The sequence below is a fragment of the Geospiza fortis genome, unplaced genomic scaffold, assembly GCF_000277835.1.
Source record: "Geospiza fortis unplaced genomic scaffold, GeoFor_1.0 scaffold171, whole genome shotgun sequence".
Lineage (NCBI taxonomy): Eukaryota > Metazoa > Chordata > Aves > Passeriformes > Thraupidae > Geospiza > Geospiza fortis.
Genome location: NW_005054313.1, coordinates 8,097,493 through 8,113,371, shown reverse-complemented (window position 1 = coordinate 8,113,371; position 15,879 = coordinate 8,097,493). Strand labels below are relative to the sequence as shown.

The 15,879-nt window shown below is 41.3% G+C and overlaps 1 protein-coding gene across 1 annotated transcript in view; it reads left to right on the top strand.

Moving 5' to 3' along the window:
- APBA2 (amyloid beta precursor protein binding family A member 2) overlaps window positions 1–15,879 on the top strand; it is a 34,876-nt gene that overhangs the window by 15,563 nt on the left and 3,434 nt on the right. The window contains 7 exon segments of the mRNA XM_031056010.1: window positions 48–83; window positions 1,652–1,738; window positions 5,320–5,505; window positions 8,207–8,386; window positions 9,454–9,666; window positions 10,466–10,585; window positions 15,842–15,879. Of these exon segments, the coding sequence (XP_030911870.1) occupies window positions 48–83; window positions 1,652–1,738; window positions 5,320–5,505; window positions 8,207–8,386; window positions 9,454–9,666; window positions 10,466–10,585; window positions 15,842–15,879 (860 nt within the window).

Sequence of the window (15,879 nt, the reverse complement as noted above, 5' to 3'; positions counted from 1 at the left end):
CTTTGTGTACATCTGTCTGCATTCTTTTTTTTTATGCTACTCCTCAGAGGATGCAAAAGGCGGCTAAAATCAAGAAAAAAGCGGTGTGTAAACTGTTTTTCTTGAATGCTAATGTTTACTTACACTTTTGTTGTCCTTGTTTTCCATGGAGTGTCATGTCTTTCATTACAGATCCTCATAAAGTTGTCATTTTGGTTTCTTCTTTGGTCTGCAGTAGAATAGTGAATGGAGTAAAATGAACTCATTTCCTTCATTGTTCATTTGCTGGAGTGCCTGTCTGCTGCCCTTCTCCTGTTGAATACCTGTGATTTGTTTACTGCAGATGTACAGCCATTGTTATCTGGGAGATGTTTTTGAATGTAATGCTTATTTTGATTTTACTAACCAAAGCAGTAAGATGTACTTCCTGTGCCTGTGACTTACTGTATATTTATTAAGTTATTGTTGATATTTAAAACCAAAATAAATTCACCACATAGTAGCTGGAACAATTCATACAGGAAACATTGCACCGTTAAAAACAATACTTCAGATAACTAAATACAGGTGACAAAAATATCACCATAAGGATGGAAGCAATACAAGTAGTATCTGCCAAAGTATGTGCTTGCTTTGTGTTTCACTGGAAGATAATTAGAATAAAATTAATCTAAATGAATTATAGGCATAGCGAAGGCTTTATAACTCCAAAAAGGATTAGCAAATACGTAATTCTCATCATGAGCCAGTGTCTGACCTGGAGACTGGTGCCTGCCTTTAGCCCAGGCTGAGACAATCTGTGGCCATTTTATTCTGAGGCTGCTGCCACAGGTGCTGCTCAATACCAGCTGCAGTGGTACCTGTGCCCAAGCAGCCTGGAGGAATCCAGGTGTTCCTGCTGGACCAGAGAACAAGGGCAGCTCTTGGACAATGCTTCAGTGAGAGGTAGCAGCTGCTTTGCCACCTCTTTTCCTGTTTTCTCAAGTGGACAGAGCCAGGACTCACATTGGAGCGTGGCATTACATTGTAATAATCCCTCTTGCCTTGTGACCATGCCCTCTGATGGGATATGGAAGTGTTTCCCTAGTGAGCAGTGCTCAGAAGCAGCTGTGGTCTGAAAGTCCCCTGATGGCCTTCTGTGATATGAGAGAAACAGCAGTTCAGTGCTTGGTTCTTTATTTTCTAGGAAAACCCCCAAAAGCTAAAAAAAAGTCCTAAACCCCACCACAGCACTGAGCATCAGTTTACACTTTTTTTGGTGAGCCCACTGAAGGTGGCAAGGGCTAAACAGCTGATGGGAACTAAGTCACCTCCTCAGTTCTCCTACTTTCTCAAGTCTGGTGCCTCAAGTACTGAAGTGCTTCATTGAGAAAGTGAGGAAAAACCAGCCATACTTTTTCACCTGTTTTGGCTATAAATAGAGAATTTTAATGCTTGAGCTGTCAATCCCCCAGGCTCCAAAAATTCTCTCTTACCCATAATATCACAGTAGGCTTCACTCTGTCTATGCAATAAATGTACTCTTTGCATGTCTTTAGAAATACCTTTGAATAGCCAGCTCTGTAATGGTTTTAAGTGCAGTTGTCTCACATCACATTATGCTTGAAGCAGTCCATGAATTTGTCATTCTGAAAATTAAAAATTCCCTTGTAAAACATCATCTGTCTTTTAGACCTCAGAGGGAGATTCCCAAGCCTTGACTGAAGTGGATTTGTTCATCTCCACACAAAGAATCAAAGTTCTAAATGCAGACACACAGGTAAGTTGGATTTAAACTCTTGGAGAATAATGTTGAGTTAGGCTGTGCTCTTATACAATTAGTGGGACACTTTATTGAACCTGGATAAATTCAGGTATTCAGAGTATTCAGAAAAAGCTCCTATTGTTCTAGCACTTGCTAATAGACTGACAAGACTGACACATGTTTTGCTTATTTGATGTAGTGGAAGATGTCTGGATGTTGCAATAATTGAGCTATAATTCAACTCAATTCAAAAAATATTCAAAAGCCTTTCAGAATGCATGGACACCACTCCTCTGGAACAGCTTCAGAACCCAGATTTACAGTCCAACAGGGAAGTCATTTGCTGCTTTGACTACGCCATTCATATCCTGCCATTTATAACATTTCATCTGATTTTTTTTCCATAAATCACATCTGAGCCACCATCCTATTGCCTAAAGTAAATTATTAATGGTTCATATAAAAGCAGCATTTGGAGAGCACAGCAATGATCAGCCTCATCTTCTAGGAATGCTTGTCTATTCAACAAGAGGTGATCTTCATAAAAAGCAGTTTTTGAGGAATTTACAACTAAATACATATAATTTATACATGGATCCCAATACTTAGTAATCTCACAAGGTCAAATAACTTTGATCATACTTACAGGAAGTCTTCAAATTTTCATTCTTATGAGAGGCATTGAAAAGGGCAATTTTAGCAACGTTTTGTCAGAAGTTAATCATGTCAAGTTTTCTTTTGTTTAGGGGATGTTGTTGATAAATGAAGAGCTACAGTTTATAGCTGGAATGTATGGCAGTTAACAGGTACAGTGTCTGTTGAGTAAGGATTAGTCTTAGTGGAAGTCACTCTTACTTCTTTAAATAGTTCAGCATTTCAGCTGAACACCAATGTTTAAAAAAAAAAGGGAAGGTCCTTTGAAGTAGCCCACAAACTGTCAAAGGAACTGGCATCTTACTCTTCTGATCCCCTGAGATTTGTAGTGATGCAAAATGCAATGCTCCATCATAAATGGTGTCTAATGTCTGAGCTGTTCAACCAGATGAAAATAGTAATAGTGGAAATTGTTCTAATTCCAAGCTCTCTAGAGTTTTCCCTGGGGTTTTAGTTGTGTTTTTGTTTTCTGGTTTGGTTTTGTTTGTGTTTCTTTTTACAGTGTGTCTTTCAAAGAGCTATAACAGAAATATTCCCATGACTTTTTAGCATTTTTGGCTTGGTAACACTTTTCAGTGCTAGCGATGTTCCTGGCTGGTATAATTACCATGGGTCTATTTCAGCTGGGGTGGCAGCTGGCAGAGACAATCTGTACTTTCAGGGCTTTATCAATTACATAAACCCTGTTTCTGCAGTATGCCATGTGTTTTATTCCATCTGTAGTGTTGTACAGCTCACGTGAGGCAACAGCTGAATGAAAATGTAAAATTCCCATTCAGGAAATGACATGCAGCAAGGTTCAAAATGCTGAGCAGCACCACTCAGGTGCAGTCCCAGGCTGGAAGAGAGCCAGCAGTGGTGATTCTGTTGCCCTGAACAGCACAAGGAAATGGCACCCTTGCCATTCCTGGGTGTTTATACATTTAGTTGCTGCATACTTTCAGCCATCAAGCACCTGTTTAGTAGGGATGAAGTAGGAGCAGCCTTATGTTTGGCCACGTGCCTTTTTGATAGGACAGGAATTGTTCCCTCTGCCACAGCTCTGTGGGGTTGCCCCACAAAGGCCCAAACCAGCAGAAACCACAGCAGCCTCTCCCACAGCTTCTTGCTCAGTCAGTGAAGAGAAGCTGGGAGTGAAGCAGCTGGGGAAATGAAGAAAGAAAAATAAAGATATAGAGCTCACAAATGTGTATGTGCAGAGCCTCTGGTGCATGATTGACTCCACAAAATGGCCTGACTCATTAGGCTGTCTTCACACTCCCACAGGACTACAGCACTTTAAAGCCTGGAGGAATGCTTAGGTTTTTTCCTTCAGCTGTTCTTTGGGTTTCAAGAGAAGCAACAAACAAGATTCTGAAAGAATTCCATGGGAAAAAGGGAGTATCTGAGAAAGGGCAATCTAGATGGGAGAAGAGAACAATGGCTTCAGAACAGCCTGAGAGAGGCTGAATTTTTAAGGATAAATATAAGGACAACAAGGATGGAATGGATGCGACTCAAAAAGGGATAAAGGAAAGGAGAGAGGCAAATAGGCAGGAAGGATTTATGGGAAAGTAATAACGGAGATGGGTGAAAAAGAGATATTGGTAATGGAAAATTGAGTACAATGGAATATGGAGAGACAAAGGAAAAAGTCAAGTCACAAGTAAGTCAAAAGTAAACTCAGGTTTATGGTCACTAGATAGTATTTGCCTTACTCTTAACAGGAAAAATGCGGGAGGGATGGAGGAATGATTGCTTTCACCCCTACAAGGGGAAAATAAAAAAACTCAAACCATTTAAGTAACCTCTGTGTGATGATATGGGCACAAAGGCTTTCTTGGCAGGTGAGATGAAATGCCTTCATTTTCCCAATGCATTCACTCTTGTGCACACTGCATGTATGATTACACCCTAACACAATACTTGGTGCACACTGCTGAAAAGCAATTATCTGTTATCTCTGCAGAGCTCCCAGCATCCTGCTGAGACGTGTCCATTATAAAACATTTCTCCATTCTGACAGAAGTGCTGTAAATCCTCCTGAGCCCCTGCAGCCCTTAGAGACACTCCCCAAACCACCTCTTAACCAACATTACTTTTCATAGGTTAGGGATAAGCATTATTTCAAGCCTGAAAAGAATCATTACAATAATTTTACGGGTAATGATTATCTTCAGCAAGACAAGTGGTTCTAAGAAACAACAGTAATTTGTAGTTGTGTCTGTCAATTTAAATTGTACTGAAATTCTTAAAACAATTACTTTTGTTGACTTGAAGAACAATCCTTCTTCCTTAGGCCTTAGAAAATTGTTCGAATGATGCTAAACTAGTGCCAAGCTGTTTACACAAAGAATGCTGCTGCTTATATAAATTATTAAAATTATGAACTATCTGGTACCACTTTTTTTTTTTGTTCCAATTAAGATGGAATTTTGTGGATGCTTTTAGCTGTTCAGGGTGAGGGACAGGGATGGTCAGGACACATCCTCAACTAGTTTGATCAGTACAACTATTATGCTTCTGGTTGTTTCTAGTTTGAGCAATAGATAAAACATGGAAAAACTCTCCAAACTGATCAGTGACCCCAGCCAGAAGCAGATTTCAGGTGTGCCCTTTCTATTTCCTTAAGTACAGTTCATCCTAACAACAGCAAAATATGTAAAGAAATAGCATAATTTTCCAACAGCCTGAAAATAAATGTAAAACAGTAGCACAGCTCTTCATTCTTGCTTTACAGCAGCAACCATGCTGCATTTGCTCAGGCAACACTTCCATTGAAGCCAATGTCTTGGACAGCTTCCCTTTGACTGCGGAAGGAATATCCGGTCTGGGCCCATAGGAGGTGCTTCTGTAGCTTGTGTCTTTCTCCAGCAGCAGGCTGTCAAGGAGAGGGCAGCTGCAGTATTTGCAGGAGAGCAGCAGGCATGCAGAACCACTCTGTTTGTCCTTGCTGTGTGCAGGAAACCATGATGGACCACGCGCTGCGCACCATCTCCTACATCGCCGACATCGGCAACATCGTGGTGCTGATGGCGCGGCGCCGCATGCCCCGGTCCGCCTCCCAGGACTGCATCGAAACCACCCCCGGCGCCCAGGAGGGCAAGAAGCAGTACAAAATGATCTGCCACGTCTTTGAATCAGAGGATGTAAGTAAATGGGATCCATTTATTTAAACAATGTATGTCATGGAGAGAGCTCTGAAGTCAATGGCTATTCATGGGCAAAGTTAACCTGTGGTATATCCAATTGATCATTCATCCTGGGTTATATCCTTTAGTCCAGTGGGTTGGCACAAAATGACACATATGTGCCTCCAGGCACTTGGAACAAGGTGGAACCATTCTGGACCTCGACTGAAGCCAAGTCCCTTCTACTGCCTTGGCAGGGCTGCACAAGGCTGCCCTCTACCCAGTCCTGGTTCCCTGTAGCTACTGATCTGTAGTTGTATGTATTCTCAAACATGCCACTTGATCCTTTGCTGTTTAGGAACACATTCAGCTGTTTATTTTTCAGTTCTCTTTCTTCATCCCGAGCAAAGATTGTGAATTAGAATTTTTGTATAGAATCATAGAATTCTGTCCACCTCTGCTGTACATCCCGTTTCACTGTTGTAAAAAGTGCTGATGTGCCATCCCATATGTCTTGTGACAAAAGATGATAACGTTGCTTTACTGTTGTTGTATATCCAGGTTTGGGATTGTAGTGAATTAGGTACTTCTGTCTCAAGTGGCAGAGAAGGGACTTCAACCTAAAACATTTATGGAAAAATATACCAAGCCAGTAAAACAGAAAAAGCAAAATTTGTTCTGTTTCTAACTTGACAGTAAGAGGCAGTACAAAGTATTTGTCATCACTGTTATTATAGGAACAATTATAGATATAACTTCTAGGTATATATTTAGATATAATACCAATTAAAAAATAATGGAGTTCTTTGGGTCAGACAGTCATAACTCAGAGATTGCATATATTTTGAGCTAAGCAATCTATTTCCATTATTTTAAAGCAATTAAGCCTGTGAAGGAGAAATGGCATTGTCTAAAGGTTAGAGTTCTAGACCGGGGTTGTTCTGAGACCCAGTTAGCTCAGCTCTGTCACAGCTTTGCTTGGATAACCTTTTCAAGCAACTTAATTACATTATCTCTAGGTTGTGCATAATGCTTTCATAAACATTCATAAGACCTCAGAGATAGAGATGTAATTAAGATGTAAGAACTGGCTGTTACTGGCAGCAATAGAATAGAGCATGACATCTGGAGATGTTGGCTTTGAGAATGTAGAATGAAGGTAAAAGCAGAGGATGAACTACAGAGAAAGCAGTGGCAATGGAGAGCAGGAGGACTCAGTAATGAGCGATGAACTTTAATAATGGAATGATATGAAAATCTCCTGAGTGACTTCTGCACTACCATACTGCCCAGGGCAGTGGTCATAGCACCAAGCCTGACCCAGCTCAAGAAGCATTTGGACAATGCTCTCAGGCACACAGGGTGGAATTTTGGGGATGCCTGTGCAGGACCAGGAGTTGGACTTGATCCTGATGGGTGCCTTCCAGCTCAGCATATAGTATGATTCTGTACAAACCTCTAGGTATAGAGCAAAGACTTGAAAATATGCTTTAAAATATGAAGAAACAATTTGTGACTGATGTGCTTGATTTTCTAAAGTCATTTCCAGTCAAGCAGATTGGTGCTTTTGTGTAGAGCAGCACAAATGAAATACAGAAACAACCTTTTAGCATCAAAGAAAACACTTGATCAATAGATTGTAAGAAGATACAGATTTATAATGGCCAGAAAACCCCATGCATTTGAAATGCATTTAAAAGCTACTTACTGTCTAAAAGCTGTGTTGCATTTCCAGAATACAGGTTTGGTTAGTAATATATTTAGGGCATGTAAGGTGCAATTAATGTCTCATGTCATCAGGAGTTACTCATATACCCCAATGACCCCACAAGTGATGATCCACAAATATACAAAACTCAATATGGCATTCTCCTATGAGCTGCAGTAAACCCAGAGTAAGGAAAAAAATAATTCAAATGTAGAAAAAGTGACTACACATTCATTTTACTGATCTCTGTTTCTCTGTGTTCCCTTGCCATCTAGTGGAATGTGCAGATAAGTGCTCCAAAATTTAAGAAAGACAGGGGCTTTTGAATGGTGTTCTCAACATTAGCAAGCTTTAATGGTGGCTCTGGCTGCACTCCTGAAATGCTCCCTGACATTGCTCCCTGACATCGAGGTGTTAATGGGAATACTGTCCTGGGTGTGCAGTGGGTAAGCAGGGGTATCCCTGGATGCTGGGAATGTGGCACTGTGGCAGGAACAGGGGAGCAGATGGCTGTGTTGGAGCAGTGCTTTCAGTCCTGGAAAGGCAGGGGGGAGGAGCAGCAGGTGACACCACAGCCAGAGCCATCAGTGCACACCCGTCTGTGCAGGCATGTGCAGGCAGAGCATCCCTGCTCCCCCAGCCCTGCAGGCAGCCTGTGCTCAGAGCAGGGCTCCCTTCCACAGCTCTGCTCCGGGCTGGGCTGCAGCCAGGCCTCTCCAGTGCCCACTGGAACAGTGCATGGGCAGCATATGGCTGCTTGCTGCTGCAGTGTACTGAGCAGGGGAGAGCAGCAGGGGGGTTTAATGGAGTTTGCAATTTGATTCTGGGTGTAATGGGTTCTTTCTGTACAACAGACCTTAAAGTGACTTTATATCCATGCTAATGCAGAAACTTTGCAGGATCCTGATTTTGATTCTGTCTTAAAATCTAATCTCTCTCCTGGTTTCTTGTGGTTTCATTGCTAAACTGTTGTTCTGTCCTTTCTCTGAGCTGCTTTTTTCTACATTTTAGGCACAGCTCATAGCTCAGTCAATTGGTCAGGCTTTCAGTGTGGCTTACCAAGAGTTTTTAAGAGCCAATGGAATTAACCCAGAGGATCTCAGTCAGAAAGAATACAGTGACATCATCAATACCCAAGAGATGTACAATGATGATCTGATACACTTCTCCAACTCAGAAAACTGCAAAGAGGTAAACTAGTTTTGGATTTTCATTTCAGATTGATCCATTTTTTTATCAGAGTAAAAGAAATATTCTCAGAAATACTTTTTTTTGCATTTTTAAGGGTGATGTTACAATTTCAAGATGTGTCCTTCGTCAGTCCTGTGTACTAAAACCAGCTTTATGGGTTATTAGGATTTCTTGTTTTCATGTTCAGGGTCTTTCTGTTTCCATTGATCAGAACAGTAATAAAGTACATAAATTTACATCTGAGCTAGATAAGCTCTGCGCTATTCACAGTACCCAGTGTAAGGTGACTTTATGTTTCACCTAAGTACTGACACTGAAAAAGCTGACAGAGTTGTGGTTTTCTGCAGTAGATAACCTCTGCAGAAGTCAGCTGGCCATCAGCATTCCCTGTCCTTCCACATTTGAGAGAAAATAATTCCCTGTATTTGCTTCAAGAACATGTTCTCTGCTTAAAATCTTGCTCCACTTTATAGGTGTTAGCTGTGCTGGGGTTACTGACAGCTCAGGAGAAGGCATCTTTTACAGTACAGTTCATGTTCCCTTACATGAACATGCTAGACACGAGTGTATTCAATAATTAACAATATTAATAACAATAATAATGTTAATAATCATTAAGAGATCCTTGCCTGAAAAGGACAGACAAGCCCTGAGATCAAGGGACAACCTGAGCAGTACTGGCAGGAGTGGAGCTGAACAAAGCCTGGCTGGCAGGCACTGCCTCAGCCACAAAATGTTAGAGCCTCCCCCTCTGGTTCCACAGACACAGACTTCCTTAGCATTCATTCCCTTGGCATCCAGTTCCACCACTTCCTACAGAGTTAACCATGTGTTAGTGCTTTGCTTATTAAACCTCTATGACCTTCAACAAACAAGTGCAGGATGCCCCTGAAAAGAAACAGCTGTGTGTTCCACAGTTAACATTGAAGTCATGAAGTACCTAATGGCAAAGAACAGAATTTGGTTTGTGATTTGTAGATGTTATTTGGGAACAAGTGACATACTTATGCTCAAAGTCAGACAAATCAAAGAAAAAAAAAGTTTTTCCTTTTCCTTTTTAATTGCAGCTCCAGCTAGAAAAACAGAAGGGAGAAATTCTTGGAGTAGTGATTGTGGAATCTGGATGGGGATCCATTCTACCCACTGTTATCCTGGCCAACATGATGAATGGAGGCCCTGCAGCACGTTCAGGAAAACTGAGCATTGGAGACCAAATTATGTCCATTAATGGCACCAGTTTAGTTGGTCTACCTCTTGCAACATGCCAAGGGATCATAAAGGTACCCCAAACTTACAACTCTATGCTGTAGATCATAGGACAACACAGGTGTAATCTTCTGGCAAGTGATCCTGTAGATTTCCAGCAGATACAATTTTTCATATCACTTCAAAAAAAACCCAGTAATCTGTCATTAACAAAAAGCAGAATTAGAGATTCAGGAGTGATAATGCACAGAAATTTAGGGCTGGAGAACATGACTGCAGTTTTGTTACTGGGCTGTAACAAATGAGGCCATGTTTGTAAAACTTGCCTAAGTTAAGTTACTCAGCTGTCTTCAAAGTTTTAAACTTCCTCACAGCCTCCAGCATAAAACATGAAGATTAAAATCTTCTATGCATTTTTGGGTTCCATGCAGATAAAATGGATGGAGGCTGGAAGACTGCAGGACAGATCAAGTGAGCAGATGAAGAATCTGCAGCCATGATGGAATCCCAGAATGCAATATCTTTAGTCATGGAGACTAAATCTGATGTCTGTGCAGATCTACCAAGAGCAGCAGAAGCAGGAGATTAATTAGCCAGATGTTGGGAAAGAGCAAGCAGTAGTCAGTTTTGGTTTTTATTGGAAGATTTGTTTAAATTTCTGTAGTAATTACAGTCAAGATTTTAATGTTTTGTTGAGCCAAATATCTTGGGAAACAAATAAGAGAAATGTATCTCTAAGTTAACAACCAATTTCTGTTAACTCTCACTGGTCTTTCTCAGATCAGCTGCTTAACGCTCTTGCAATTAGGAAATCACAGATGAGGGCACAGTGAGATTCATTTCAGAAATATTGACTTTTGGAATATCTTACAGGGGCTCAAGAATCAGACACAAGTCAAACTGAACATTGTCAGCTGTCCTCCTGTTACTACTGTCCTCATAAAACGGCCAGACTTAAAATACCAGCTGGGCTTCAGTGTACAGAATGGAATTGTAAGTTTCTGTGTTCCCTGATTGTTTTGGGGTTTTTCCCTTTACTTTTCTGTCTTTTCTTTTTCAAAAAACATATGGAAGTACTGAGAGAATCTTGCATGACCTCACTTTTTCTACTGTTTATCAAACCTTACAGTCTCTGAGTAATATAATGCAAATGGATGACACTGGGAGAAATTCTTGAGGGATTTTCCTACATAATAAAGCAACAAGCTTTATAGCCCAGATTATTTGGTGCAATAGCCTGATCATGTAAAACTGTCCTTAGTGCCAGAGTTGCAAGGAAACCTTATGCTGAAAAAAGTTTTTACAATTAGAGCACTTCAGTTTTAGATCTGATTCTGTTTCTCTTTTTATAATTTCATTACACACTCACTAAGACTTTTAATTTTTTTCCTGCTGTGCATAATTTATGTGGACCACATGGTAGGAGGCATGGGAGTATAATTGTGACCTCCTGTTATTGAAACTAAACTCTTATTTAAGCTAACCTCTCATTACAAAGCAATTGTATAGGCTGTGGCCCAGGCACCCCTCCTCTGTGTGCTGCAGCTTCCCTGTAATAGCAGCAGCAAAGAGGAGAACAAATATGGCAGTGAACACTCACCCCAGGCAGCTCAGGGTCCTCCTCTCTCAGTTTTTCCTTCCCAAGCCATTCTCTGCCACCTTTCCAGAGTAAACTCCCCACACAACTAACCCAGGTGGTCACTGGCCCTTCTGGGGGCTGCCACTAGCATTGGGGACTGGCTATAGGGCAGGACCATCACCATTTCCTCTTCCTCCAGTCTAGGAAAAAAATCAGGCTGCTCACAGAGAAAACCACATCACAAAGGCTGTGGGGTCTGCCCCCTGTTCTGTGAAATGCGTTCACTGAAGTTGCCAGATCTCTGTTTGCCACCCTTTGAGAGCTGGAAGAGTAGCAGGTAACTGTAAGGTGTGGTTCATGAGCCTTCCTGCACTTCAGATGGCTCAGGAGTGGGTTTGCAGCTCTCCTGGCCAGCTCTTAGTTACTACTCCACCCAAGTTTAAAATGTTCCTGCCTAAGATTACATATAAAGGACACTGCTGCAGCCCTGCTCCAGCTGGATGCACTCTAAGTGGTTCCTAACCCAGGATCTGGTTTCACCTGATCTCACAGAGGGTGCTCTCTGAGGCACTGATCTCATTCCTCATTGCTCACCTTTGTAAGTCTTGTATGTTCCACTGGTGCCATGACCAAACAAGGGGATACATTATATACCTGTAAGCATCACTGCACGTGATTATCAAGTTTTCAGAAGCTCATTCACAGCTTTGGTGGGGGAGGGATCAGGGCTGGGGAAATGGATCAGGCCGAGGTGGATTAGGAGCATCCCATGCCCTTACATGGACAGGGAGTCTGTGTGACAATCTATTCATCTTGTCACAGTCTGTGTGACAATCTGTTCATCTTGTCCCTGCTAATCACCTCCTACATGACTGGAGCCTCAGTTTAGTAAATTCTGCAGGCTCTGCTTGTTTCCTGTCACAGTGTGCTCCCTCCATCTACTGGCCATTTGTCACCACACTGGCGGATCATCATTCCTTCCACTTAAATGAACAACATTCAAATGACATCAAATGTAAAGTTCACCAAATGCAGCAAAAAAATCCTTTTCATATAGGAAAAAAAGAAAAAAAAAGCCTTGCAGTGCATTTCATTTATGAAAAGTCTGTTTGAATATGCCAGTGAACAAAAAGATGAGAGTAACATCTTTTGTTAGGCTGCTATGGAGACAAACCTCTGGGCTTGGAAAATCCTTTCCTCTGAAAAACTCTTTCAACATTTGAAAATATAACTACAAAATATATCTCTCTGGTAGTTTGACACTGTACTCTTTAAAAGTACTTTTGTAATTGCCAGCAATTGTTACAAATTATGATTGGATCCAGAAGTAATATTGTTATTCTTTGTTGGCTCAGCATTAGCACAGCAAAGAAATAAATGGCTTGTCAGAACAGATATAATTAAATGTCTCTTTCTGGTAGGCCATTACCTCATTATCCACACAGCTGGGATTTATTTCTGTGCCTCCCCTGACAGCAGCTTTGCAGTGGTTCCTTTTCACCCTGCCTATCTCATCTGTGCAGGATGCACAGCCATTATAGTGGGAATGGCCCATAAACACACAGAGCAGCTTCCACAGAAGCCCCATCTGAGCTGGCTCTCCCTGCACAGGGTGTCAGGCAGATGCAGACACTGCTGCAGCTGAAAAAAGGATGTTGTGCACATACACATAACACAACTATGAGTGTTGTGTGATGGGGAGGTGAGCATTAGATGACCTGTCAGGCACCTTCTGGAAGTCATTATGCTACAGTTCTCTTAAAATTATGCTATTTAAATACAAATGGTCCTTATGTATCACATTATTGTCTTGTAGATTTGGTCCTTGTATATCACTTGTTTTTTCTTGATTGTGAAAAAAATCTGTGAATTACCAGTTATATTCTCACTGCTGATAAAACACCATTTCTCAATCTAGATCTCACTTTCTCTGAGAACTCTATCTACCCTGTCCCTAGCCTAGCACAAGCTATCTAAAAATACAGTAAAACTTTACAGAACATCTTATTCTTTCTTCCCTGCCTTTGTTTACTGTCATTTAAACTGGCAAAAAATGTACAGGGTTTCAACAGTGTAATATAAAAGTGAGATGAAGAGAAATCCCATTTTAATAGGTTATGATTAAGGCATTTACACAGAATAACATTTGTCTGGCACTATTTTATCCTAATGCTTTGCTACTCTACGGACAGTTGCAATAAAACTGATTGTGAAGCTACTGAAGTTTCACATCTGATGTGCTGCAGCTGGTCTAAGGCATTGCAAACCTGTCACAGCTGAGTGGATTGAACCAGTGTGGTTTACACCTTGGTTTTTTTTCTTCTTTCCCCTTCAGTTTACAGAGTCAATAGAATATAGACTCTTGCTTACAAGAAGCAGATGTGTCTTGCTTTATCTAATATAATAGCTGTTGCCATGTTCAACAAATACAACAAGTTAAAGAGTCCTGGCTGAATAAAATCATACTTACTTAGAGATATAGCTCAGTTTAAACTCACCAGCTTCAGCTATCATAGCTCCACTGGCTGGAGACAAAACTCTTAAGGCTGCTTTGAGTCAGCCCTTGCAAATACAGGAGTCACTAAATGTGTGCTGTAAATGCAGAATATTTTTTTCTCTGTGTGTTCTGTCTCTGGCTTATCAGAGTCTGGGAGCCTGGGCAGAGCCACTCAGCCTCTGTGTCTGCTTCTCTCTCTACCTCATTAAAACACTTAATGTTCACAAAAGGCAGCTGCCTGCCTCCCCTGGAGAGGGATTCCTGAATGAAGAGACCATTTTCTATGTCTGGGGCTGTTAGATAGAAAAAACTGGCTGATGGTATTAAAAGTGCTAGAAGTGCTTTGAGAGCCAAGCAGGGAAAAGGACTCTGGATAGATATGCAAGCCATTATCTTTTCCTTTATGCCTGTGGGGTGAGGGGTCACATTTCCATTTGCTCCAAAAGCTTTCATTTCAGCTATACTGTCTCTCTATTTTCTTTTACTCCACGAAAAATATATTTACAGGGTTTGTTTTGGTACATGCTGCTTTTTGTCTTTTCTGATTACTGCTTCCCAACAGCAAGGAGCAAACTTATTCTAACAGTGAGTTGAATTGAGAAGCTTTCAGTAAAAGAGATCTGTGTAGTAGAGCTTATCTTGTGAGCTGTGTGATTAGAAGGCAGACTACCTGCAAAACAATCCATTGTATGTGACTGAAATTCAAGATACAATTCTGTGAAGTGAGAGTGCTTCTTTCCATTGAAGCCCACCAGAAATACTTTAAGGACTACAGGAGGTAACACTCAGTCCCTGGAGAGAGCATGGTGGAAGATAAATCTCACTGCAGAAGGAATGTGTTGGGTTTTTGGTTGTTTTTTGTTTTGTTTTGTTTTCTGCAGGCTGAGAAAGGCAAAGCAAAGAATGTAATATATCTTTTATAAGCACAGAATAACAATATATTCTCACTCCTCAAATCAGACCATCTGAACATCAAGTGAGAAGGGATTTCTTTTTTTAAAGCATTGTTATCTGTGGAGAGGAGTTTAAAGGAAGCTGCTCGTGCCATACAGGAAAAGATTCCAGTCAACCACAAACAATGTTTTACCTTCAACACGTTCCAGACTGGCCATCTCTCCACACACTGTGCTTCTGAATTAGATAAACTCACTGGGGCACAAGCCCATCTTTCCATACTTGTATTTAGCTCTGAACAAACCACCAGATCACAGCAAATAATGATTCTTGGCATATCATTCTAACCACTGACAGTCACTGCAGAAACAGGCATTAGCTGATGATGCTCCTGCACTCATTTCTTTTCCTCCAAGAATTGGGTTTTCTCCGTCAACAAAAGGTAAATCCCAACGCTGATAAAGTCTGCTTAGTTCCAGAGATTGGAGCTGTACATTATCTGCCTTGTGTGATTCATGGACTTAGTAATTCGAAATAATTTGCCAGCAATTTCTGTCTAATGCACAGCAGTCTGTCTGCCAGGGTGGATCCCCTTGCAGCATAGATACTGTTGCTAAGGAGGAAACATTCTCAACTCCACACCAGATTGACATTTCTCTTTCTGCCTGGACTCTCTGCATGTTGCAACCTCAGAATACTTTGGGTGGCAACGTCTGCTGGGGCTGTGTTTGCTGGATGTAGTTTTTCTTGTAGAATTATTACCCAATTGTAGGGGTCATAACATTCAGAACTTGTGCCAAGATAACACAACATTCAGAACTTCTTTACTGGGCCCTCAGCTGCCAGTTAAAGAAGAATGGCCTAACTTGCCTCCTCTATGCCAAGCTCCCTGTGGCCAGCAGCACTGAACAGTGCAGAGGGAAGCTGTGACCCTGGAGGGCAGAGCTCCCTCCTCTCCTGCAGGGGCACAGGAGGTTGTGTCCCAGCAGTGCATAAATCTCTCTTCCCCTGTCTCCACTTCTGTGTGGCTACAACCTGTATCACTGTGGAAGGTATTTTTATGTTCCCAATTGGAGACTAAAAATGAAAATTATAACAGGCAGAAATCTCAGAAAAAAACTCCCTCTAACAAACCACTAAAGTAACATTTAAAAACTCATTGATTACTACTTCCAACAGCATCTTCTGAAATCCTGACAGCATCACCACTCATTAAATCCCAGTGAGGGCTGCATTATGATATTTCTAAACCTCAGTAACCATTGCTTTCTCCTGGCAGATTTGCAGCTTGATGCGAGGTGGGATAGCAGAGAGGGG